General features: G+C 47.4%; 1 protein-coding gene across 5 annotated transcripts in view; it reads left to right on the top strand.

Moving 5' to 3' along the window:
- LOC121286971 (guanine nucleotide-binding protein subunit alpha-11-like) overlaps positions 1-12,850 on the top strand; it is a 91,594-nt gene extending 78,744 nt beyond the window's left edge. For all 5 annotated transcript variants that reach the window (XM_041204335.1, XM_041204337.1, XM_041204336.1 and 2 more), the window contains 3 exons: positions 3,179-3,308; positions 5,176-5,329; positions 9,705-12,850. In XM_041204335.1, the coding sequence (XP_041060269.1) occupies positions 3,179-3,308; positions 5,176-5,329; positions 9,705-9,892 (472 nt within the window). In that variant the 3' untranslated portion in view covers positions 9,893-12,850. The remainder of the gene's footprint in view (positions 1-3,178; positions 3,309-5,175; positions 5,330-9,704) is intronic.
- The last annotated feature ends 11,406 nt before the right edge of the window (positions 12,851-24,256 follow it).

Genomic DNA, 24,256 nt, shown 5'->3' with positions numbered 1-24,256 from the left:
GGGGTGAGGATCCTGAAGGCACCACCACTGAACCCTGAGGACAGCACCTGCGTCACACCTTGTCTGCCAAGTAGGCACCAGCGCAGATACCAGCACTTCGATGGGCATTAGATCGGCAGCTATTATCTCGGAGCACATTGGTGAGGGCACTTCACAGTCACTTGAGGTGCAGGTGGAGGCAGAGAGTGCCCAGGGCATCGGCAGTTGGAGGACTGCTGGGGACCAGGAACATGTTCAGTCGGTGGCTGATGGTAGGCCTCTGGAGTCGTCGCTGAAGCAGCAGATGCTGGAAGTCCAGCAGGATGTGCATGTGGATCTGGCAGAGATACATGAAGAAATGTGTGCCATGTTCTCCGTTGTGGAGGAGTCCATGTGGAGCATGAGCAATGCAATGACCCTCATGGCCAAGCACACTGCCTCCTCCATGGAAAGAGTGGCGACTTTCATGGAGAAGCAGCTCCAGGGACAGAATCAGGAGTTCCTGAGGTTGCGCTCGGACCTGCAAGCCCTCACACCGGCAATGACCTCAGGTGGTCACTGTCAGTGTGAGAGATGAATTGGGCACCATGTATCCTGGTTAGGTGCCCCTCCATCAATGGTGAGTAGGGAGGTCCAGAGTGACCTCACATTGGTGCACAAGCTGCCTGTTGTCTCTGCAGGCTCCTCTCAGGGCGCTCTGGATGAGGGCAGCAGCTCCTCTGCCCCTCTGCCAGTGACCGTGGCATCTGATGAGGCTGCGGCAAGTGAGGAGATGCCAGCTGTGCCACTGGCTGCTCCCTCCCAGGCGGGGCCAGCACAGGTTCCAAGGGCCAGAGAACACCCACCAAGGTCATCAAGGCCAACAGGACAGCAGAGTGAACAGGCTGTCTCCAATATCGGTATCAGCACCGAGATGTAGCACCTACAAGCTCAAACTTAAAGCACCTTAATCACAACATGTCCTGAGCACGGGTGGCATTTGTTTTCTCCGCTTTTAATTTATTTCTTAATTGGTGTGATGGAGAATCTGAGTTTTATTTGCTAACTTTATGCCAGGCACCATATCATTAAAATGTGTTTTTGTACATAAGCCTCTGGGTGCTTCATTAGTTCTGCAGGTGCAGGGTAACCCATGATGTTATGAGGGACTTGTTTCTGATTAAACTTTATTGAAATGGCACATAGAGCAAGCAAATGTTCCTGTCCGGGATCGAGTATGGAGCCTGCAGCCCTGGCATGTGGTGGTGGTGGTTCTTATTTGGTAGGCTAGCTGAAGGAGCGTAGGATCAAAGCGTCCTGGGTGTCCCTGCCTTCCTGGAGGTTGTCCATGTCAGCGTCCATACCCTCAGCGTTATCCTGAGCATGTTCGTCCTCGGACTCACTACTGGACTCATCGTCTGTTACCAGAGCAGCTGCGTCAAGATCTTCTTCCTCCACTGCATTCCCCCTTTCCAGTGCCAGATTGTGGAGAGCGCAGCATGCAACCACTCTCAGTGACACACGATCTGGGGCTTATTGGAGTGCACTGCCTGAAAGGTCCAGGCGTCGGAAGGGCATCTTGAGAAGGCCAATGGTTCTCTCTACCACAGCCCTTGTGGTGCCTTGGCTCCTATTGTACCGCTGCTCAGCTTCTGATATTGGATGGCGGAGAGGCGTCAGGAGCCACCTTCTGAGGGGATAGCCCTTGTCACCCAGCAGCCATCCATCAAGCCGAGCTGGAGCACTGAAGAGCCCCGGCACCTGGGAGTGTCTCAGGATGTGAGCGTCATGGGAGCTGCCTGGGTATCTTGCACAAACTTGCAGAATCTGCATCCTGTGGTCACACACTATCTGCACGTTCATGGAGTGGAAGCCCTTCCTGTTGACGAAGGCACCGGGCTCACCCGTTGGCACCTTAATGGTCACATGTGTGCAGTCTATAGCACCCTGGACGCGGGGGAAGCCAGCAATTGTTGCAAAGCCTCTGAATCGCTCAGCCTGGCTGGCCTCATCAATACGGTAGTGAATGAAAGTCAATACCTGCTTGAACAGAGCGTCTGTCACCAGCCTGACCCAACTGTGGACAGCTGATTGGAGGGGAGACTCTACAAAGATCACCCACTGACCCCTGGAAAGAGCCGAAGTTGAAGGCCACCGTGACTTTCAGTGCCACTGGCATGGGGTGTCCACTCACACAGTTGGAGCTGATCTCAGGGCAAATTCTCTGACAGATGAAGGTCACTGTCTCCCTTGAGAGGCGGAACCTCCTTCGACATTGCACCTCAGACATATTGAGGTAGCTGCATCGCCGTCTGTAAACCCTGGCAGCAGGATAGTGGTTTCTTCTGCGGCCCCCTTCTGCCTTAGGCTTCCTGTTGGCCCTGCGACCCTTTTGTCTGCACCTCTCCTACCACGGGTCGCTCCACTGGAGGCTGAATAGGGGCACCTGGCCTCCTCCCTCTTCTGGCCCTCTCTTCCTCCTCAGAGGAGGTGCCTCCAGTGGAGAGCACAATCCCCATTCCCAGGGTAAGGGAAGGCTGTTTGATACCTGGAAGGCCCCAAGTGGTACGAATCCTCCGGGGGCCTGGAAAACAACACCGAGTCCTGAACTGAAGCCTCTTATTTCTGCCAAAGCGAAATGAAGATGTCCTGTTCACACAAGCAAGCAGCAGCAAGTTACAAGCTAAAGTAGAAACTATTGGCATTAACAAGTGCACTCACCCCTCTTATCTCGCCCGTGGATGAGGTTTTTGAAAATGTGTCTGCTTAGCCCATGCGATGGCCTGAAAATCGCATGGGCTACATAAACTCCGTGACAATAGGTGTCCCAAGGGCCTTAACTGGCCAGCTAATTAATGGCGGGTCCACCTCCGCCTTCATCACACACCCGCCTAGCGGAATATCACGAGGGTGTGCGTTGACATCGACACGCTCTGCTTCATTTCTCGGTTGGGCGCATTGGGCACGCGCCTGCACGGTGACCTAAAAATTCTGCCCTTAGCTTCCATTCTTAAAAAAGAACCCATCAGCATTTGATAGCCAATAGAGTATTCTACGGATTCACATTTAATCCTGTTATGTGGCTATCTTTTAAAGCAATAATGACTTGGCCTGTGCGTTTTTCAAGTGATATCTATTTTTTTGGTGCAGTATGACCTAATTGTTCTTCCTGATTGAATCAGTGGTTGTCAAGCTTTCTAAGTCCTTCTCTAACTCTTAGAATTGTGGATGTCGGAGGACAGAAGTCTGAAAGGAGGAAATGGATCCACTGTTTTGAGAACGTTATATCAGTTATATTCCTGGCATCTCTCAGTGAATACGATCAAGTCCTAGAAGAGAGTGAGAACGAGGTAAGACTCCTTGGATGCCGGGGAGTTCCTTGTGTGAAGTTAAGACTAAGACAAGTATCACCCATTCCTTCCTTGTAGCTAGTTCAGATTCTGGAACTCCCGACTTAACAGAACTGTGGGAGCACCTTGGCCACTTGGACTACAACAGTTCCAGAAGAAGGCCTATCATCACCTTCTCGAGAGCAGATAACCGTGGGCCTTGCTAGCAATGTTGAAATCGCTAAAAATGACTATTCAAACATAACTGTGGTGGCCAGAAAGGATGGGATTAAATTATCATTCATAGGTTAATGAGCTATTCAGATATTTAACTTGAAAGCAAATGTAGCGATAGCAAAATAAACTAGCAGCTGAAAATATTCACAAGGGCTGTAAAATATATAGTCAGAGATTGGGAGTAAGCTTTAACCACAGAGGGGATAAAAAAGCAAATAATCTTAAATATTAACTGGGAGCGGGTGCTAGTTAGTTCAGTTGGCTGGTGAGAAGGAAGAGGGGGTTCTATCCTCTAGGGTTGCCCTGTGCCGATTGGAGGGGGGGGGGTCCTCTGTAAGATGGAAACCCCTTTCTTCTTACCTGCTCGCAGCCTTAAACTCACGTTCCTGCCCAAACCCTCCCTGCCAAAGACCCCGGACTAACCTGGTTCCGGGATCCATGAGTCTTCTTCCTCCTCCTCCTTGCAGCTCTGGCAGTGCCCAATAACGTGCTTTTGCCGCTGTTTAGCTGGCAGCCCCAGAGGGAGGGGCTTCCTCCCAGCGAGATGGAAGCCCTTGTTCAGCCCACTGGCAGCACGCTATGGCTGCGAGGTGGGCCGGCGTGGAGCGGGTTGGCTTCCGGGTGGGGGAGGGGTGGTGGGTGGCGAGCCGTCTGCATTCCCCGCGCCCCCCCCACCCACCATATTATTCAGCCTAAGGAAATTCAGCCTAAGGAGCGTATGGAATGAGCAATACCTTCAGTGGCTGGAGAGTGTAACTGCAACAGTGGAGCCCACATGGGCAGTTTCCATTATGACTTTAGGAATTTACGATCTCAACAAATTATCTGGAAGTGCTTATAGATGTAAGGTTTTTAAATATATTGCTGTTGAATGTCAGTCTTGGTAGCTGACACCATAGAGTCACAATGATCATAAGACATAAGTGCAGAAATTAGGCCATTCGGCCCATCGAGTCTGCTCCGCCATTCAATCATGGCTGATAAGTTTCTCAGCCCCATTCTCCCGCCTTCTCCCCGTAACCTTTGACCCCCTTACCAAGCAAGAACCTATCTATCTCAGTCTTAAATACACTCAATGGGCTGTCACTTCAAGTTCCATTCCAGGACTTAAGTACAAATAAACCTCGGCTCACATCCCAGTGCAAGACTGAGTGAGTGCCGCATTATTGGCGATGCTGTCTTTCAGATGATTCGTTAAACTGAGGCGCCGTCTGCTCTCTCAGGTGACTTGGTCCACGACCTCACAGCAGTATTCTGAAGAAGAGAAGGGGAGCTATCCCCGGTGTCCTGTCGAACGTACCCCTCAATCAACGTCACAAGGACCAGATGATCTGGTCACTATCCCATTGGGGTCTCGCAATGTGCAAATTGGCTTCTGCGATTCCCACATTACAACAGTGGCTACACTTCAAAGGTGCTTAACTGGCTGTAAAGCTTTTTTGCAACGTCCTGAGGTGGTGAAAGTGGGTATATAAATGATATAGAATAGATGGTAGAGATGCAGTTTTCTGGCAATCTCACATTAAATCCTTTTTCAAATTTAATGCAACATATTTGCAGCTTGACAGCATAAATCACAGCACAAGATTCTTAAAACTTAAATTTGAAAGAAATCTCTATAATTACGTGCTGCGACTTTTCTTTATTCCAGAATCGAATGAGGGAGAGCCTCGCTCTTTTCCATTTTATTTTGAAGTCTGACTGCTTTGCAAATTCATCAATGATTCTTTTCTTAAATAAAATGGACATTTTAGAGGAGAAGATTCTTAAATCACACTTAGTGGACTACTTTCATGAATTCGATGGTAAGTAGGAAACATAATTCTTTAACCGTGCTCATTTTATCCTTTCCATGTAAGGGTCCTCAATGTTTAATTACTTTTCTTTTACTAAAATAAATCTAAATTCATGCACATCAAAGTGAAGATGAAGAATGTTAGTTCTAGGGAACGGAGGAGGCATGGGGCATATGAGGGGGGCATGGGGATTGGGCTGGAAGCATGAGTCAGCATGGAGGGGGCATGGAGGTATGAGGCGACATGGAGACGTGAGTTAGCATGGATGAGGGATGGGGAGTGGGTGGGGGGTGGGGGGTGGGGGTGGGGGTGTGGTGAGGGCTAGAGGGCCCAACAGCTTTTAAAACCACCGGGACAAAGTCTCAGAGACCAAGATGGGCCTTCTAACCAGCTTCTGGGGTCGGCGGACATGACTCAATCTCGTCCCTGCTTCCCCGGACTGAAGATCGCGTGTGATGGGACCCTTTTATGTCGAGATGGGTCTGCCAAATCGGGAAATTTTCTGACTTGAGCTACCCACCTCGGAAGTGAAAATCCTTCCCTTGGACTTCCCGATGGCATGTTTATAGCAGAGATAGGTAGATTCTTGATTAACAAGGGGGTGAAAGGTTATCAAGGGTAGGCAGGAATGTGGGGCTGAGGTTACATTCAGATCATCCATGATCTTATTGAATGGCAGAGCAGGCTCGAGGGGCCTACTCCTTGCTCCTAATTGAAATGATCGTGCGTTTAGCGCATTATGTGGTTGGCTATTTGAGGAATGTCCATTTTATTTTATTGCCTCCCCATGCTGCTGTTTTCACCTTTACTGTCTGGAACTGAAATGCAACTGAGGCACTATAATAGCAGAGCAAAATTCTGAAATCTAGTGGATTTCTAGCTGACAAATGTGGACAATGGTAACTGAGGTGAAGGGTTGTGGCACCAATTTATTCTTATGCTTGATGCAGTCAGCCATTTCTCACCCAAGATCTCTGTGCTCCTCTAATTTGGGGCTCTTGCACACCCCTGATTCTTATTGCTCCACTTTTGGCAACAGCTGCACCATCAGCTGCCTAGGCCCTAAGCTCTAGAGTTACAGGTAGTCGTCTGGTAGTAAAGAGCTGAGTATTGTGAGAAAAAGGGACATTCTATCAAAGCTTTTCGCCTTGCACTCATTAGGGCAGCTACACCAGATCCACACATTATACCTTTCCCAACCAAGCAAAAGCTTAAGGACTGCCATTCCCTGGTTCATTCCCCATGGCAACATCTTGACCAATCAGAGTCGACCTGCCTGATCGAAAGAATTTGAAAGAAAAGCTTGGCAGTTAACAGTTAATTGTTCTCTGTTAAATTCCGCTTGGTAACGCCTCTACCCAATCTGAGTCCATTTGCTCAGCAATCAGTACTCTCTTCACATGCAGTATAAATTGCTGTTCCCTTTACCGCTGATTTGTCTTACAGAGCTGTCCTGATGAGTGCAAGACAAAAAGCTTTGATAGCATGTCGCTTTTTCAGCAATTCTCTTGGAATTACATCCTTAAACCTCCCTTCATTTCTACCCCTCTCTCTCCTCCTTTTAATAAATTTCTTAAAACCTACCTCTTTGACCAAGATTTTGGTCACCTATCCTATTGTCTCCTTATGTCACTCAGTCTAAAATGTTATTTGATAATCCTCTTGTGAAGTGCCTTGGAATATTTTGTTGTATTAAAGATAGATAAATACAAGTTGTTGTCGATTCATGGGCCCACCCGTTCATGAGTGTATAATGCTGCTATTCCTTTGCAGAATAGGTTGTTTGTGCAGGGCAGTGCATGAGTAGAGGGGTCACCACACGGCTGTTATCAGTTCTGCTCCTCTAAAAACCTTTTTATTATTTGACGATAGAATCATATAGCACAGAAGGAGGCTATTCAGCCCATCATGCCCGTGCCAGCTCTTTGAAAGAGAGATGCGTCTCATACCTCCATATTTTCCCTACAACCGTACAAACTTTTCTTTCTCAAAAATCTATCTAATTCCCTCTTGGATGCCACCATGGAATTTGCTTGTATCAGATGATACATCCCGGATCATAATGAATCATCTGCCCACCCATCCATCCATCCATCCATTTTCACACTGCTTTTCCTGGTGAGGGTCATAGTAGCAGCAAGCGGAACAGGACCAACCAGGCGCAGATTTCAGCTCCTCCCAGGGGAATCCTAGGCGTTCCCAGGTCAGCTGAGAGATGTAAGCCCTCCAGCGTGAATCATTGGATTTTTTTTTTAAAATCCCCCAGTTTACCCACTGTTCTTTTTGCCATTCATTCACCTTACATCTTTGATTTATTGCCCCATTATCTGCAAGCTATAAATAAGTAAAGCCAATGAAAGTTTGGGGCAATTTGATTTACCTGCCTCAGGATTGCAAGCAATGCCTTAGCTTTATAATGACATCTGCTTAATATGTATGCATGCATTGGATGATATGAGTTGATTTTATATTGTTCTTCCTCTGCCAGTTCCTACACCTGGGGAAACATTTTTCCCTGTCGGGGGGGGGGGTTGAGCAGAGGTGGGCGGGGCCTCATCGCCATTTTATGTGGGCGGTCCAGTTAAGGCCCACCCAGCGTGACGTGCGCCCTGTGTGCGAGGTGGGATTCCCTGAGTCAGGGCCCGCACTCTTTCTCGCATGCACAGAGGTGCCTCAAGGAGATTAGTTTAAGGGTTAAAAGTTTAAATAAGGAAAAGAAAATATTTTAAGGCATGTCCCCTCATGTGACAGTGTGACATGAGCTGGGACATGTCAAGGAACATTAATGAAAACATTTATTTAATTTATAAGCCCTTCATGGAACCTCATCTCGTCCGTAGATGAGGTTCCATGAAAAATGTGAAGGCCGCCTGGGCTCTTCGCCTACCCCCACACAGCCGCCCCCCCCCCCCCCCCCCCCCCCGCCAACCTTAAGGTTGGATGGGCAGCTTAGTTAATAACTTTAATTGATATTTAAATGGCCTTAATCGGCCTTTGACAGTTCGGCAGGCGTGCAGCTGACTCAGGTGTGCGCCTGCCGAACTTAAAGTCTGAATGGCGGGCAGTGATGTCGGGATGCACGCCTGATGTCACCGCTCGTCATTTTGCGCATCGATGAGCGGGCCCCGCCCCCACTCGCTGACCCGCACATTCTTCCCTGAGTTTTCCCGACTCCTGCCAGATTTCCTGGGACCTGTAAGTATGCTGTTCCAGGCTTGAGCAGCTAAATTGCCTACTCCCATTCTTAGGTTCCAGTGGCAGCAGCATGTTTATGTGCACAAATGCCACTATGTATACAAGTGACAGCTGTGCCCATGGTGACACCATGATACCATTGCCACAATGTCAGTACTTCATATGTGGGCAAGGTGGAATGACCAGTCTTCCCAGGGTCAGAGGTACGTGGCTATGGTGGGCAAAAGAATCCCACCAAGTTGATACAAGTTCCAGTCTTACTGGGTTTCTTCTCCTTAGAGAGGAGCTGAAAGGGTGATTTAATAGAGATGTTAAGCAGCCCACTTGTTTGGCACCACATCCACAAACATTCACTCCCTCCACCACCAACGCACAGCAGCAGCAGTGTGTACCATCTACAAGATGCACTGCAGAAACTACCCAAGTTTCCTTAGACAGCACCTTCCAAGCCCACAACCCCTATCATCTGGAAGGACAAGGGCAGCAGATAGACGGGAACACCACCACCTGGAAGATCCCCTCCAAGTCACTCACCATTCTGACTTGGAAATATATCACCATTCCTTCACTGTCGCTGGGTCAAATTCCTGGAACTCCCTCCCTAACAGCACTGTTAGTGTACCTACACCACATGGACTGCAGCGGCTCAAGAAGGCAGCTCACCTCCACCTTCTCAAGGGCAATTAGGATTGGGCAATAAATGCTGGCCCAGCCAGTGACACCCACATCCCGTGAATGAATGATTAAAAAAAAATGCTCAAAATTATGAAAGGTTTTGATAAAGTAAATAAGGAGAATCTGTTTTCAGTGACAGGAAGATCAGTAATCAGTGGGCATAGATTTAAGGTAATTATCAAAAGAACCAGAGGGAAGATGAGGAGAAATATTTTTATACAACAAGTCATTATGAAATGGAGGTGGAAACAGATTTAATAGTAACTTTCAAAAGGGAATTGGATAAATACTTCAGAAGAGAAACTAGCAGGGCTATAGGGAAGGAGCAGTGGAATGGGACTAACTGGATAGTTCTTTGAAAGAGCCAGCACAGCCATGATGGTCTCCTTTGCTGTAAATGAATTCCTGCCAAAGTGGAATAGCTGAGTCCTGATATTCAAACGTCCACATATTCTTCCTTGCTCAAGTTAACTTGAAATCCAATGTGACAAATATAATTTTTCTTTGTCTTCAGGCGCTAAAAGAAATGCTGGGGCTGCCATGAACTTTATCTTAAAAATGTACCGGAGGCAAAATGAAGAAAACAGAAAAATCTACTGGCACTTCACCTGTGCTACAGACACAGAAAATATTCGCAAAGTCTTTATGGATGTCAGGGACACGGTCTTGGTGCGGAGCCTGGAAGAACTGGACTTATTGTAGAAAGAGATGAGGAAAGACCAGCAAACAATGCACTCAGGAGTGTTGTACTCCTGGCAAAGTGATGACTTAAACCTTTCCTATGAAGCACAGCTGAGAACGCAACAAACTTCCTCAAAAACCACAAGGACGCCTCTATCAATGGCACAGGTTTCTTCAATCTCTCAGCTGTTGCACCAGACTTTTGAGAAGTACTTACCATCAAAAGCAAAATATTTCCTTGATCATATCAATATGAACCTGCACACAGCTCCCTGGAAATGCTGGGAATCAGCAAAGTCTTAACAGAAGATCAAGCAGGGAGGGATGGTCAAATGATGAAGGACTATAATGTAGCTTCATGAGTTTGAGGTCGTTCAACCATTGTGATGTTCCAAAATTTGCTTTTAAAACCTGGGTTGCTTCATTACTTTATGTATGCAGGATTGAGCTTTTGCAGAGTGACTGACTGACCCAGAATCAGAGGTAACATGGCAATAATTACAGGAGAGGCCATTATGCTAGTAAATGAGAGTGGTGAGGGCATGCCAGGAGCAGAGAATGTCACTCACGGTTTGCAGGCGGGCAATCTGCCATTTTATGGTTTTATGATTTCATGATGGTTCCCCGATGTTGTATCTGCAGAAAATACCTCCCATCCAATAATTGCATTGATACTACACCCTCCAGCCCAGAGGATGTATATGAATGTACAAATTAGGAGTAGGAGTAGGTCATTCAACCCCTCGAGCCTGCTCTGCCATCCAGTAAGATCATGACTCTAGTAAGATTGTGGCCTCAACTCCACCATTCCACCTTTTCCTGATATCCTTTGACTCCCTTGTTAGTCAAGAACATACCTACTGCTGCCTTAAAAATATTCATTGACCCTGCCTCCACGGCTCTCTGGGGAAGAGAGTTCCAAAAATTCATGACCCTTCATGACATCCATGAAGAAAAGTTTTCTTCATACCTCAGTCTTAAGTGAGACCCCCTTTATTTTTAAACTGTGTCCCATAGTTCTAGTCTCACCCACAAGGGAACCATCCTTGCAGCACCCACCCTGTCAAATTCCCTCAGGATCTCATATGTTTCAATAAGATCACCTTCCAATCTTCTAAACTCCAATGAATACAAGCCTATCCTGTCCAGCTTTACGTTGTAAGGTAACCCCCCACCATCCCAGATATCAGTCAAGTGAACCTTCTCTGAGCTGCTAGGTGAATGGCTAGGCCCAATCACATGGTCTGCTCCTCCTTCTCTGGAGCTGTGTGTATGTCCTAGAGTTGCCAACTCTTGCTTGGACATATACCTGTAGGTTTCATCACATGATGCTAATCACCCAGCCCCACACTCCTGCCATTGGCCATCCGACACATTCATTCTCACGGTGCCACACCTTCCCACCAACTGGAAAGCTGTCCATTACCTGTTTGGATGATTCTTCATTGTCGGTCAACAGCTTTTTCTTCTGTCTCCAATGTTTTTAGAACTCACAAGTTTTCAAAGAAAATGAACAAGAAGCACACAATCTTTTTCATGGCCCCATGATCTTTCTCCCATGTTCCTTGTGGCAGTATCCTGGAGATTAATCTTTAGTTCCTGAAGACACCAGGGCAATTCTGGAGGGTTGGCAACCCTATCATGTACAGTTAAATTCTCAAATGTTGAGTTAGGTCAACATCTTCCTTTGTGAAGAGCTGAAGTGATGGCCAACATGATTGCAGTTGGTACGAACTGAATAGTGAGGTGTTGTATGGCCAGTGTTTTGAAACATGTCAACACTGGTTTCTGGACCATTGAAAGAAAGCGAGGCCAGCTCTCAGGGCAGTTTAAAACCAGTCGCTTCGTGGTATAGGACTTGAATATTGCTGAAAAGAGAGACATGTTGCCAAAATTTTTCATCTTGTGTTAATCAGGACAAATGCAAGAATGACAAATTTCAAATGATCACAACAATTTATATTACAGGAGAAAAGAATACTGATTGATTGGCAAGTTGACTCTGATGGGCTGAGGTGTTGCCATAGAGAAAGCAACGGGGAATTATAGGCTCCCCAAGCTCCTGGTTATTTCAAATAAGGCACAGGTCTTGAAAATATTCCTTTTGTTTGCAGAGAACAGGTCCCCATGTATGAATGCATGCCATTTCTAGCAAGCAGAAATGAGCCACATTAGGAGCTTGACTGATTATCTTAAACTGGTTGTTAGTGTAGCTATTAGCACACTCAGGATTGAAGAGTTTTGGAAACATGTCTCTCTTTTCAGCCATTTGAAATCTACAGTTGGCTTTATTTTTCCAATTTCTGGCCCACATTATCTGCTCAGACTCCAGTTTAAGGCTGCAGAAAATATTTGTGGAGTAATGCATTGTCTGTGCTACAGGTATCACATAAAATGCTGTACAAGACAGAAAGAGGCCATTGGGCCCAACTGGTCTGTGCTGTTATTTATGCTCCCTATGCTTTTCCTCCCACCCTACTTCATCTAACTCTATGAAGCCTGATTTGTTTATTCAGATTCCCCTTAAATGCGTCTGTTATTTGCCTCAGATGCTCTTTGGTTCCGGGTTCGACATTCTAACCATTCTCTGGGTAAAGAAGCTTCTCCTGAACTACTTGATGGATTTATTAGTGACTAGCTTATAACTACAACCCCTAGTTTTTGTACCAGTACCATTAATTGACTTGATTTAAGACATTTCTCATGGGTACATGATTCTACCAGGAAACAGAGTTGGGCTTAGAAGATGATTTGGAACAAACACTCAGCACTTCCCTAAGGGTTACATCTAAAAATAAATTATTTCCCTACAGATTCCACAGGTGGCAGTGTGCGATAGCACAAGGTATCAGGAAGAGCTGTTTGTTTTATCTGTCCCTCTGAGACAGATATAACATTAGGTGGATATAATGATCTATCTCACAACATCTGAAAGAATTAACTGAATTTTTTAAGCCTGTCGAGAGAGAAACGTTGTAAAGAGAGTCCAGTTTTCAATTTATAAAAGCAAACTGTATTAACGAACTGGGAACCCTGGACTTAAGTATTTATAGAGGAATATTGTATGCTTTTAAAGACATTTTCTTCCAGATACATGATCCTCTCACCTTCCTTAAGGTCCTGCTTTCTACGTCATAAAACTAACCAGGAATTAACTTTGATAGATTAAAGAGAGCAATTGATGTGACAGCACAGATTTGGCACAGTCTCGGTTTAATAGAATAATTAATACAGCATGAGGCCTGTGAGCAGAGGCCTCACATTTTTGCCTTTTCATTCCTGGAACTCCCTTATGACAAAAGAAACCCAAGGGTCAGCATAATTTCAACATTTCAAACTCGCCCGCTGACTGCAAGTGACTTTATATGTTTGAATATTATTATTGCTTGATGAAAGATCATTTGGCCTTTCCTTCATTTTGTCATCAAGGTTCCACCTCTGCCATCCGCTCCTGGAGGTGTTGACTCCTTCCCAAGCTGCGGTTCCACGCCCAAAAGGAGAAAGAAAAGCCCGGACCAGTAATCTTATTTCCCGGTTTTTACTGTTTCTTCAGCCTGGGTGGGCACTAACTGCCCTTGATCTGCCTTGTTCCACCTGTAGATTTGTCAGCCAAGACAGCCTGTGTGCGCAGGCTATTCAATGGTAGTTATATCACAAGCCTGTCAGATCCTGCCCTTAGCTGATTCTCCACACTGTCGTACTTCCAGTGAACAGCGATTCAGAGCGGGAAACAATGCCGATTTTCGTCTCCTTAGCCCAGGGCCGCTGAAAGTTAGATGGTTATTATATCGGTCAGCCAACCTGCAATGGCAGCTTTAGGCACGGATGGCAAGTTATGAATCTATCCGGTCCCCAACAGTTTGCGATTATACCATTTGACTATAGTGTGCTGTAGAACATTTTCAAGATGATAAAACAAAACCTGACCTATTAAGTTCACTACAGCGAAGGCGCTATATAAATGCAAGTTGTTACGAGTAACAACGGGTAGAGGAATAAAAACAGGGAATTTAACATGAAGTGACCCTGACTAAAGTGACGAGTAAAAAGTATTGATGCTACGGAGTCCCCCTGCGTCTTGTATCACCCAGCAAGTCACCGGTATGCTAAAAACGTACCTGTCCCCGTACTTTCTAAGTTTTAAAACTTTCTCAAGGCCTGGATTTTTATCCTCGGTGGCTGCGCCTGATTGGCGCGCCCCGGGAGCGGTCCAGGAAACTAGGCGGACCGGCCTTCCGGCCGCGAGTTCACGCTGGCTGGCCAATTAGCGGCCAGCCAGGGCGAGACGCGCGCGCTGGACAGCTCAGCGCTGCCGGGGTGGGGGCCGGAAGAGGGCGGGCGGTGACGGGTTTCGGCGGGCGTGGGTGAGCGCCGCGCGCCGCGCGCCGCGCGCGAGCTCCCTGTGGGGCCGACGGCTGCCTCGGGGAGCTGCAGACCTGCGAGTGATCAGATAAAGGTTTAAAAAAAAGCTCCGAAGAAATGTCCGGGCATCACAATCAAGCAGCTGAAGATATCGCTGGCAAAAGTGCCGACCACAGATATCTATTTTCATTTCGCTTCAGAACGGAAATTTCATCCCGGCCCTTGGATGAGGTTTTGACGACAAAGGCAAACAAAGGCCGCCTGGCCGACTCGCTTGTCCGCCGGCCGCAAGGTTGGTTGGACCGGCCGTGAAAAATCGGGGACAATGGTGCCGTTTAGTGGGCTTAATCGGCCTCTCGATTGTCGGCGGGCGCGCTTCCGTTTTTTTTTTCTTCTTCTTCTTCTTCTTCTTCTTTGCGCGAGCGGCCCACCGAGCGAAACACCGCGCGAGGTGCGTGGTGACGCCGGCACGCTCGCCCGACGGCTTCTCGCGCGATTTGGTGCCGTTGGGGGTTGGGAGGGCGGGCAGCCCACCCACCCGTCCGCCCGTGGGATGTAAAATTCAGCCCGACACAGGTGGTGAAAGTGCCGGTCCAGCATATCAGGTATTTGTTGTGACGCAGACTCGGGGGGTGGGGGTGGGGGTGGGGTGGGGGGGGGGGGCGGAGAAGCTGTGAGCGTGTGAAACAGCCTGTTAGCGGCTGTGCCAAACCCCTCCCTATAGGGACCAGCTCCTTTGATAATCTTTTAAATGAAAACCAAATCAACAAAATTGGGAAAAATCAGGCACAGCCCCTAATTCAGGTCAGCTGTAAAACCAAGAACAAAGTTTTAAAGGAAACTTACAAACTTTAAATCAAAATGTGATTAAAGGGGTCAACAAAACACCCCAGTCGCCGCGGTGCCCACCGAGCACGGAAGGCCTCGAGAGTGCCAGCAGACACCGCGTGCTCCTTCTCCAGGGACATCCGGCAGCGACCAGCTCCTTTGATCAGGTCCGTAACCGTCTGCAATGGAACGTTAAGCAGCCCATCTTGTGATGGACCACGTGGAAACCGTTTGTTTCATGGAAAGGATTGTGGCTCTGTTACTTACAGTGCACTGTAGTAATGTCATTAATCTACAAACAGTAACCTGTGCGTTATATAAATACGGTTAAATATAAATAACGGTTTTGTAAAATGTGATTTTGTATGCATTTTCCTTGTGTTCACAGATTAAATGTATTTCTGTACAACTTGATCATTTGTGTCTTTCAAAAATTCTATTGCCTGCGAACCATCGATTTTTATACTGAATTCTGAAAATCCTGGTGGCGACCAGGGCTGCTTGATGTAAATATAATTAGCAACGACGTGACATATTTGAGAGAGTTAACATTTTTTTTTAAATTCCAAGTTTTGGTAGATAACATATCTTTTAAATTATTTTAACTCATCCTTTCCCAACAAAACTGGAAATTTTTTACTTCCTTCAAGTCCTCCCTTCCCTTTTTTCCCTTTTTTCAAAGCTTTTAGAACCCAATTTGGACTGACCTGATCACGAGGGGCAAAGTTCTCCCGTCCCGCCTGTGGCGGATTTCGTGGTGGGCGGGAGAGGAAAATTCGGAGAGAGGACAAAAGTCGGACTCCCGCTGGTGGGAAAACAAGTCAGGATTTTCCCCCACCGCTTTCACGGTGGGTCAATGGCAGGTCCGAGTTCCCGCTGACCCGTGTCGGGAATCCCGTCTGCAGACATTAGCTCGAACGCAGATACAGAGGGGGGTGCGTTGTATTCAATTGGTAGGAATGGGAGGGGGTGAATGTGGACTCTAGAGTAGGAAAGGGAGGGGTTAGTGTAGCACAAGAGGGAAGGGTTGCACAGAAACTCATGGATAGGATTAGGGGGCCATGCAGAAGGCTTGCACATGAGGGATAGGTTGCACAGAGACTCATGGAGGTGCAGGAGGGAGATGGTGTTGTGGTTTGTCCTGAAGGAACGGTGGAGCTGAGTGATAGATGGTCATAGTCCAGGGATTGAAGCCAAAAAGGTCGGGCTGACAGATTAAAGGCAGTCCTGGGGGCTCTGTGGGCCGTGCTACAGGGCTATGCATTGTACACATGTCATGGCCCCGCTCCAGTGAGGGGCAAGGCTAGTGTGCTCAATGGGGATCAGGCACAGCTCAGTGCACAGGGTGTGGTCATCGTGTCTCACACTCTTGTGATGATGGGGGTGTCTGGCTCGATACTGGGTTGCAGATAGGATGGTCATGTTTGGGGGAGGCATCTGCAGCCTGTAAATGGTAAAAATGTAATAAAGGGGAGGTACTCAAAGCTCTCTCGGGGTGGAGGAGGGGAGTGTCGCCTCTGTATACCACTGTGCACACAACGTCAAGATGGGCAATGCTGAGGTGCACATGGGTCATGGGGACATTAAGTGTGATGGGTTCAATGGGGAGGGCTGGAATGTCCACAGCAATAACTGATCTAGGGTTACTGGTGGAGACTGCAGAATAACCGGAAGGTAGTCTAGGTGCATAGTGGGGTTCCAGGATGACAGTGAGGACACGAACGGTAACGGGGGGAAGGTGGAAGCTGGTCTCGAAGTATAAATGCAGCGCCACCATCTTGAGATCCTGAAGTAATGACGCAGTTCAAAATCAAAACTGGAAAAATTCTCCACAGGAGGGGGCCTGAGGCATTGTGGGAGGAGCCCATAGCTGGACCCAAGGGCCCTTGCAGGGGGCACCATCATACCTCTTATATTCCCAACATGGAGCTGAAGGGAACTGATAAAACTCATGAACACTTTATTGAGAATGTAGATTTGGGATCATTGACATATGCTGCGCTTTAACGCGAGACTGCAAGAGTCATTGGGGTCACATTTAAGGTGATCAATGTGACCATTTAAAGAGGGGAATACGAGAAGGGAAGATGCCGCCAGTCATTAATGGAGCACAGCTGCTGGATATCTGCAAAGTGATCACTGAAACCCTGGAAATGCATTGACCAATTGGCATGTTTCACATGCCAAAGGGCACTCATTCCAAAAGTGCAAGTTTGGCATCATCAGTATACCAAACCAGGCTTCATGTGAGTGCCCTGACTGACGGTGAACATAGCTTGGCTGTGCTCAAGCCTTTCCAACCTCAATGGGATTGAGACGTGCAGTTGCAGGGGTAGCTTCTTAGGCTCCAAGATCTGTGAGGTACTATAGTTGGGCATTTCTCATTAATAAGTTGGATCTTTCTGTAGACAGGAAGGAGGAGGATTGCAGGATGGAGGTTGTGCTCAACACTGCGTTCTTGATGGCAGTGCTCCAACTGAGAAGGAGAAGAAGGGCCAGCGCTGCCTAGCACAGCTTAGAGAGGAACCCTGGCTTGAGGTCCTTGGTCCAGGGGAGCCCCAAGAAGAACCACAGGATGAAGAGGCCAGGCACATCCCATGGAGGAGAATGGAACAGCCAAGGGTCTACCGAAGACGCCATTCCTATTTGGAGACTTGAGAGACTGTGCCGTGCATGTCTGCACTGGTCAAGAGATGTGATGGCTCATATCTGCCACATTCTGTGGGAGAATCTAAAGCTACTTGGACTGGGAGGACATCCTCTGCCAGTGCCCCTGAAGGTCAATGCCACACTCAACTTCTTTGCAAGTGACTCATTGCAGGGATCCACAGGGGACCTATATGGCATCTCTCAGTCCTCAGCACAGAAATGTATCAAGGAGGTGACAGCTGCCCTCTACAATAAATTCATCATTATGCGAAGCTCACAATGGATGAAGCTAGCCAGGCTGCCAGAATTCTTGGAATCGCGGCTATCTCAGGATTCCCTAGAGTACAGGGGGCACTCGCTTGCGCACATGTGGCTTTAAGAGCTCCATGGCACCAGCCCCTGATGTTCATTAACAGGAAAGGGTTCCACTCCATCAATGTTCAGCTGGTGTGCTATCATCAGAAGCACATCATGCACGTTTGTGTCAGGTACCCTGGTATTCCCATGACTCCTACGCCCTGAGTCACTCCCAGGTGCCTCAGATATCTGAAATCTGAAGGGTTGCAGCACTTGCATGGTTGGCTGCCGGATAACAAGGGTTACCTGCTGAAAAGGTGGCTCATGACACCAGTGCATCATCCTCAAAGTGCCTGAGAGGAGAGGTGCAACATGGCGAACTGTGCGACAAGATCCATCATAGAGCAGACCATTGGCATCCTGAAGATGCACTTTGGATGTTTGGGCCACTCAGGTGGGGCTATGCAGTACTCCACAGAGGATGTCCCGCATCATCGTGTTCTGTTGCGCCCTGCACAATCTGGCACTTCAAAGGGGAGATCACTTGCCAGAGGGAGACATGGAGGAGGCAGAGAACTCCTCAGACGATGAGGACCTGGAAGGGAGGGAACCTGAAAAGGCCGACGCGGGTGACCTTGCAGGTGGTGCTGCCCTCGAAGCGGCACAACACAGAAGATATGTCCATGACAGACACAGCCACAAGGTTCCAGCAGGAGTAAGGGGAGACGAGCACATATCTCTTGCCCCTTAGTGCCATGCCAATGCTGGGAAAGGCCTGAACAGGCAGTGACATTGAGAGCAAAGTCTGCCTATGGCCTTGGACCTGCAGCACTCATGTCACACCAGGTCCTACTCTTTGGAAAGGTCAGCAGCCAAATCTGTGTACACGCTCTGGGGAATTGAAGGCAGCTCTCCAGCGCAAACCCTGTGTCTACTGGACTTGATGCAGTTGTGGTTTCCTGACTGAGAGTCTTCTTGCAGCGTTAGAGATGTGCACGTGGTTGGCGATAACTGTCATAGCTGCAGGTCCTGTGCTTTGGCACAAACAATTACAACAGCTCATTGTCAATGAGGCGCCATTACTGGTGCCCTCCAAGGCACATGGGGACCTATGACTCCATGGTGTCTTGTGAAGAATAAAAATTCCACACTCAAAGTGCAGACATTTTCAGGAAAGAGCTGGATACATATCCCTGACATTACACAAAGGGAAAGTAACTAACATGAGCCCGCTTGACATCACCTGAATCTGAGGCACACAAAGCAGCCAATCACAGAGTGGGAGCTTGGTTCACCCCATAATAAGAAGGCACATAGAGGCATTTAAACAATGCATTCAAATGATAAGACCATTGTCATGAGCAGCAAATGTATTTACAAGGGTGCATCATATATACAGTGAGTGAACACCCTATGGTGAGATCAACATTTCTTAATTTTTCTAATCCTATTGCTACATCTAGATGCATCTCCGGCAACCGCAGCAGAGGTGGAGACAGCCTGCTAACTGCGACGCCCTGTCGTCAGCGATAACCTTGGTGTGCGTCCTCTGGAGGGCCGAGGGCTGGAGGGCCTCAGCCTGCTTTGGGTGAGGCAGGTGCACCCTCATCAGCCTGTGGAGCTGGAGGTGATGGGGGTCACAGGCAGAGGGGATTGGGATGAACTGGACACAGAGTCATTTGGGTATTCAGCTGATGGTTCTTCTGCCTGTGGGTGCCCAACGGCCCCTGCCTGACTCCTTGAGGAGAAGGGGCATCGGGAGCGAGGTTGAGGTGCCCTGCCACCCCCCTCTCGCCGAGCCACTGATGGATCCCACCAATGCCTTTGGAATGGAGTGCAGGTCCGAACATAAATCCGGCAGGATCTGCTGGACCAAGGCAGCTGCCACCCTTCCCATGGAGACTTCTTGGCGCTTGCATGTCTGAGCCATGACATCGGACAGAGCGCGGACGGACTCCTCCATCCTTCCCTCTGCTGACTGTCTCGCAACTCTGCCTGATGTTTCACCGCCTGTCTCTGCATCTCTAGCATGTTTGTAACGGCCGATTCCAGAAGCTCATCATCTGACTGGGACTCAGCAGGTAGCTGAGCTCCTGCAGTCCTCCGAGTGCCAGAGACCTGGACCATCACTGCCTCCAACTGCTGTGGAGTCGTGTCTGTGTGGTGTTCTCCCTGAGCCTAATCTAGAGCTGTGCCCCACTGGGGTGTATCTCTCTATGCCGGTGAACACAGTGACAGGTCTTCAAGTGGATCCTCATCATCCTCCTCTGAGGTGGCCTGGGGGCTGGGGCTTATGTTGCCTGTGCCGATCTGTCTGGACCTGCTGCTGGCTGTAAGAGATAAAAGACAGACTTAGTTCATGAACACACTGAATGCAACATTGCATATCACTCACTGTGAATGTCAGGATGTGATCCACTCATGGAGTGATCATCTGTACTAGCTTGCTGGGAGAGGATGATCTCACCTACCCCACAGGAGTGATCTCTGTCCTCCCCTGCCAACCCAGCAGCATCCTCCTCGAATTTGGAGAGCTCCTGGATGTTGGCCATCCCTCCTCCAGTCTGGGATCTCTCCCTTTAGTTGGGGGGAAGCTTGGCCTGCATGAAGACAATTGGATAGCACGTGATGAGAAGGGATGGAGCAGAGGTTGAGAAGCAGACTGAAGGTGCTGTTTGTGCAGCCTGATCAATGAGATGCTGGTGAATAGGTTTTCAATGCTGAGCCCTCCCCCGCTAATATTGTGTGACATCTCTGAGCTGTGTGACACTTTGAGTGCATAATGCCTTTATGAGAATGTGAGTTTGAAGCGATCAGAAGGTTGGTTTACTCTGGCAGTGCAGATGAGATCATTCAGCTTCTTCCTGCACTGGATGGCATTTCTCTGGTGGTTGCCCACAGAGCTGACCTGCTTCACGACCACCTCCCAGGCCATCAAGGTGAGGTTGGTGGGCCTTCTGGATCCATCCCTGGGAAAAAGAACCTCCTGATGCTGGCAGAGACCTGGGATTAAAGTCTCCAGGGAGCCGTGGCTAAACCTTGGTGCACTCTTCTCGTTCTCCGGAACTTCCGACCACACAGCTGGGCTGCAGAGAGTAATGTGTGTGTTCGGGTCGCGTTTAAATATGGCGCCAAGAACTTTGACCCCATGAGATCACAGCGGGCGGCCGAATCAGTGCCCGCCCTGCCACATGATTCAGCGAGCAGCTCATCCACGCATAATTAATGAGGCTTCAAGCGGAAGATCGGGTGTGAGAACCTGACCTGCCAATCGGTGGGAAACATGTCGCGAATCCCACCCTCCACTGCACTTAAGTCTCCAGCGTGGAAAACTCTGCCCTGGTTCCTGATTTACCTATTTCCTATTTGTATCCTCGGTAATATTCTGCATTTAAGAACAATATTCCTCCACCTAGGTTTCACAGTAAACGATATTCACTGCTGGTCTCATTCCTATTCTTACCAGGGTGGGTCTTAAATTTGCCCAATAGTATAAAATGGGCAATACCAAGGTGGCAAACCGTTTTGCATCTCTCTTGAATGTTTAACTTTCCATTGAGACAGCATACATGATGACAGGAAGAAGCAGCAAGTGTGACCAAGAAAGGGAAAGTGATTGTGAGGAGGGTAGCAGATTTTGAGGATGTGAGTGTGAGTAGGCAGGAGATGCTGTGAAATATTTCCTGCCGACTTGAGTAGAGGGATGGGAATTGGAGAAGGGAAGGATGGATAGTGCTGAGCTGAATAATATGGTGATGCAGGCTTGTGCAAAGAGTTGGAGTGATGTGAATGAGATTCCCTTTCAGATCATTCCACAGCTCCCTGCACTGGGAACAGTTCCTGTGGCATCTACATGCTCTGTCACCTCTCTCCACGCCTGCTGACTTTGTTTCTATGCGTGACACTATCGTGGAGGGAAGGGCCCTCCTTTCAGTGGCTTATTCAATCAGTAGGGGCTGCTGCATTCAAGAACCTGATTGCAGCTCCACAATCTATCATTCCTTGCTATTTACCACTGAGAAAAGCTCCCTCCCCTTTAAGGTGCTGTTGCATGCCATGCACAGATTGCCCAACCTCCCTTAAAGTCGGTGAGTTTCTGTTAGGGAGCAGGTAAAAAACCTGTTAGTTCTCTATGTATTTTAATTCAAATGAGACCCGATGGGAATGGAATGGCATCCACAGGGGTGAACGAGGGGAGCAGAGTGCACAAACACCCGGGCGATTAATGTTGTGTTCAAAACTTGCCTTCATTAAATTGAGGCCCAATCTATACCTCTTCAGGTGGATGTAAAAGGAATAATCTCCAGAATCGCTGAAGCCTTTAAAGTAAACCTATTGTCCAACTAATCTACAGACTTAAGAAACAACACAAAAGTTATTCAACATCAACATAACACAATACTGTTTTCACAAAGAAGCATGTTTGTCCTTAATGGGCATTAAATGAAAAATTGCCAAGGTACACTTCAGCAAGTGATATGAAGCTAACTCCAGGAGACATTTTCTATCTGCTCCCATTTCACAGTATAATTGTAACCTCTATGAGGTCAGGTTTTGAAAGGCCCTGGGCTGTCCACTGATAACCTTTTAAGCTTCAGGGAAAAAAAGCTTTTTGATGCTAAGTATCCTGTCAGTATACTGTTGACTTTGGAGTGCAAGCAGCATTCGGATGCTTGCTCTCACAAGTTTGCAAACTCAGAGTTCTGTTTTCCTGGGTAAAAGAATCAACAGTGTAATCTGGGTCTCCAGCCCGTGCAACTCTAAACCATATAGGCAGTGGTCTGTACCATAATTATATCCTTAGATATACCTGTTTGGCATTTTACACCTCAATACGTGAAGACAAGATCAGGATGAGAAAATCACCTTCTATAATTATGTATTATTTTATGTATTATATTGATTGTGATGATACCTTATAAGCAATTGTAAATATTTCCTTATTTCAGCAAATATCAGTGTTTCATACGAGTTTGCATATGTCCTTTGAGATGTCCTTTTTAATCATGATCAAACATGTATCAGTCCAAGCTGTACAAGCGAATTAATCTGTTACACGGAATTTGCAAGTTTTGCTATTTTTCATTCAATCTTGGTTTATGGTAAACCCTAAAACAAGTTCAAACAAGAACCATACTTTGGCAAGACTGAATTGCAATCTTGGAAACCTAAATACACTTCATCACTTTGTTCTTTAGGCTCAACACATAGGAAAGAATGTCTCGGTGACATTAGCTGGTGGTACTTGTCTCATGCGATGCACTGCTGTGCAACATTTCAATGTAATGCAACAACCTGGATTCTTTGAGATCTGCTAACTATTGAACTTATGACCTCAAAAAAAAAGTGCCAGTTAATGGAAAATTAATTTCTGATCATATAAAATGTCTCTTCAAAAACAACTTTATACTAGTCAAATGGTGAGGGTTTTTTTCCACAACTTGGCCTTGGCTTATTTTTTTCCAACGTAGCAGTTGCTCATTCTATACTGCTGTAAGTTCAGGTTTCCCTTCACTCTAGATTTTCAGCTGATTACATGATTTAATGGTTGGTTCGGCTGAACTCCCAACTCCCCGCCTCCCAAGAATTTCAGGACCACAATGTCACTGTGCCTTGACCTTGATGCCTGTCATCTCTCAAAAAAACACACACATTGTGCAATACAACAAACACCCAGAAGTGAACTGAAAGATGTAATTTGGGGAACAGTGTTAAGACCCCAGTCGAGACCAATAACTTTTTAAAAAGGAAGGAATCCCCACGATGCCTGTGGAAAGAAAATCACTAGATAAGATTTCAATCTTTAAAATTCTTACTGTAACAAAGCAACTAAAATCAACGTACTCAAGAAGTGTTTTGGTCTGGGAACTGCATCAGTGGCTCAGTTGAAAGTTCACTTCACAACGATGAGCCAAAATATTGAGACCAATAAGATGCCGTTTTGTTATCTGGCATGCACTGAATTAGCATAGCTGAGGGGAGAGGAGTGTGAGGATGGTAAGAGCATTAACATTGGACTCTGGGCTAAGGAGTCACACAGGTCAAAATGTCTCCGATTCAATCTCAAGTGCATGATGAGTTAGCTGATTTCAGTCAGGGCAATAAAATTTTTATAGAATCATGGAAACTTCAGCACTGAAGGTGATGACCTGACCCTTTGCGTCAGTGCTCGCTGTTATGTCCATTACTATGGTAATAACAAACTGCACTTACTTTTAGAGCCTTCAGTATATTCCCATCAAAGGATAG

Source organism: Carcharodon carcharias, chromosome 14 (genome assembly GCF_017639515.1).
Source record: "Carcharodon carcharias isolate sCarCar2 chromosome 14, sCarCar2.pri, whole genome shotgun sequence".
Taxonomy (NCBI): domain Eukaryota; kingdom Metazoa; phylum Chordata; class Chondrichthyes; order Lamniformes; family Lamnidae; genus Carcharodon; species Carcharodon carcharias.
Note: the sequence above shows the minus strand (reverse complement) of the source record. Positions and strands in the feature narration are given on the sequence as shown.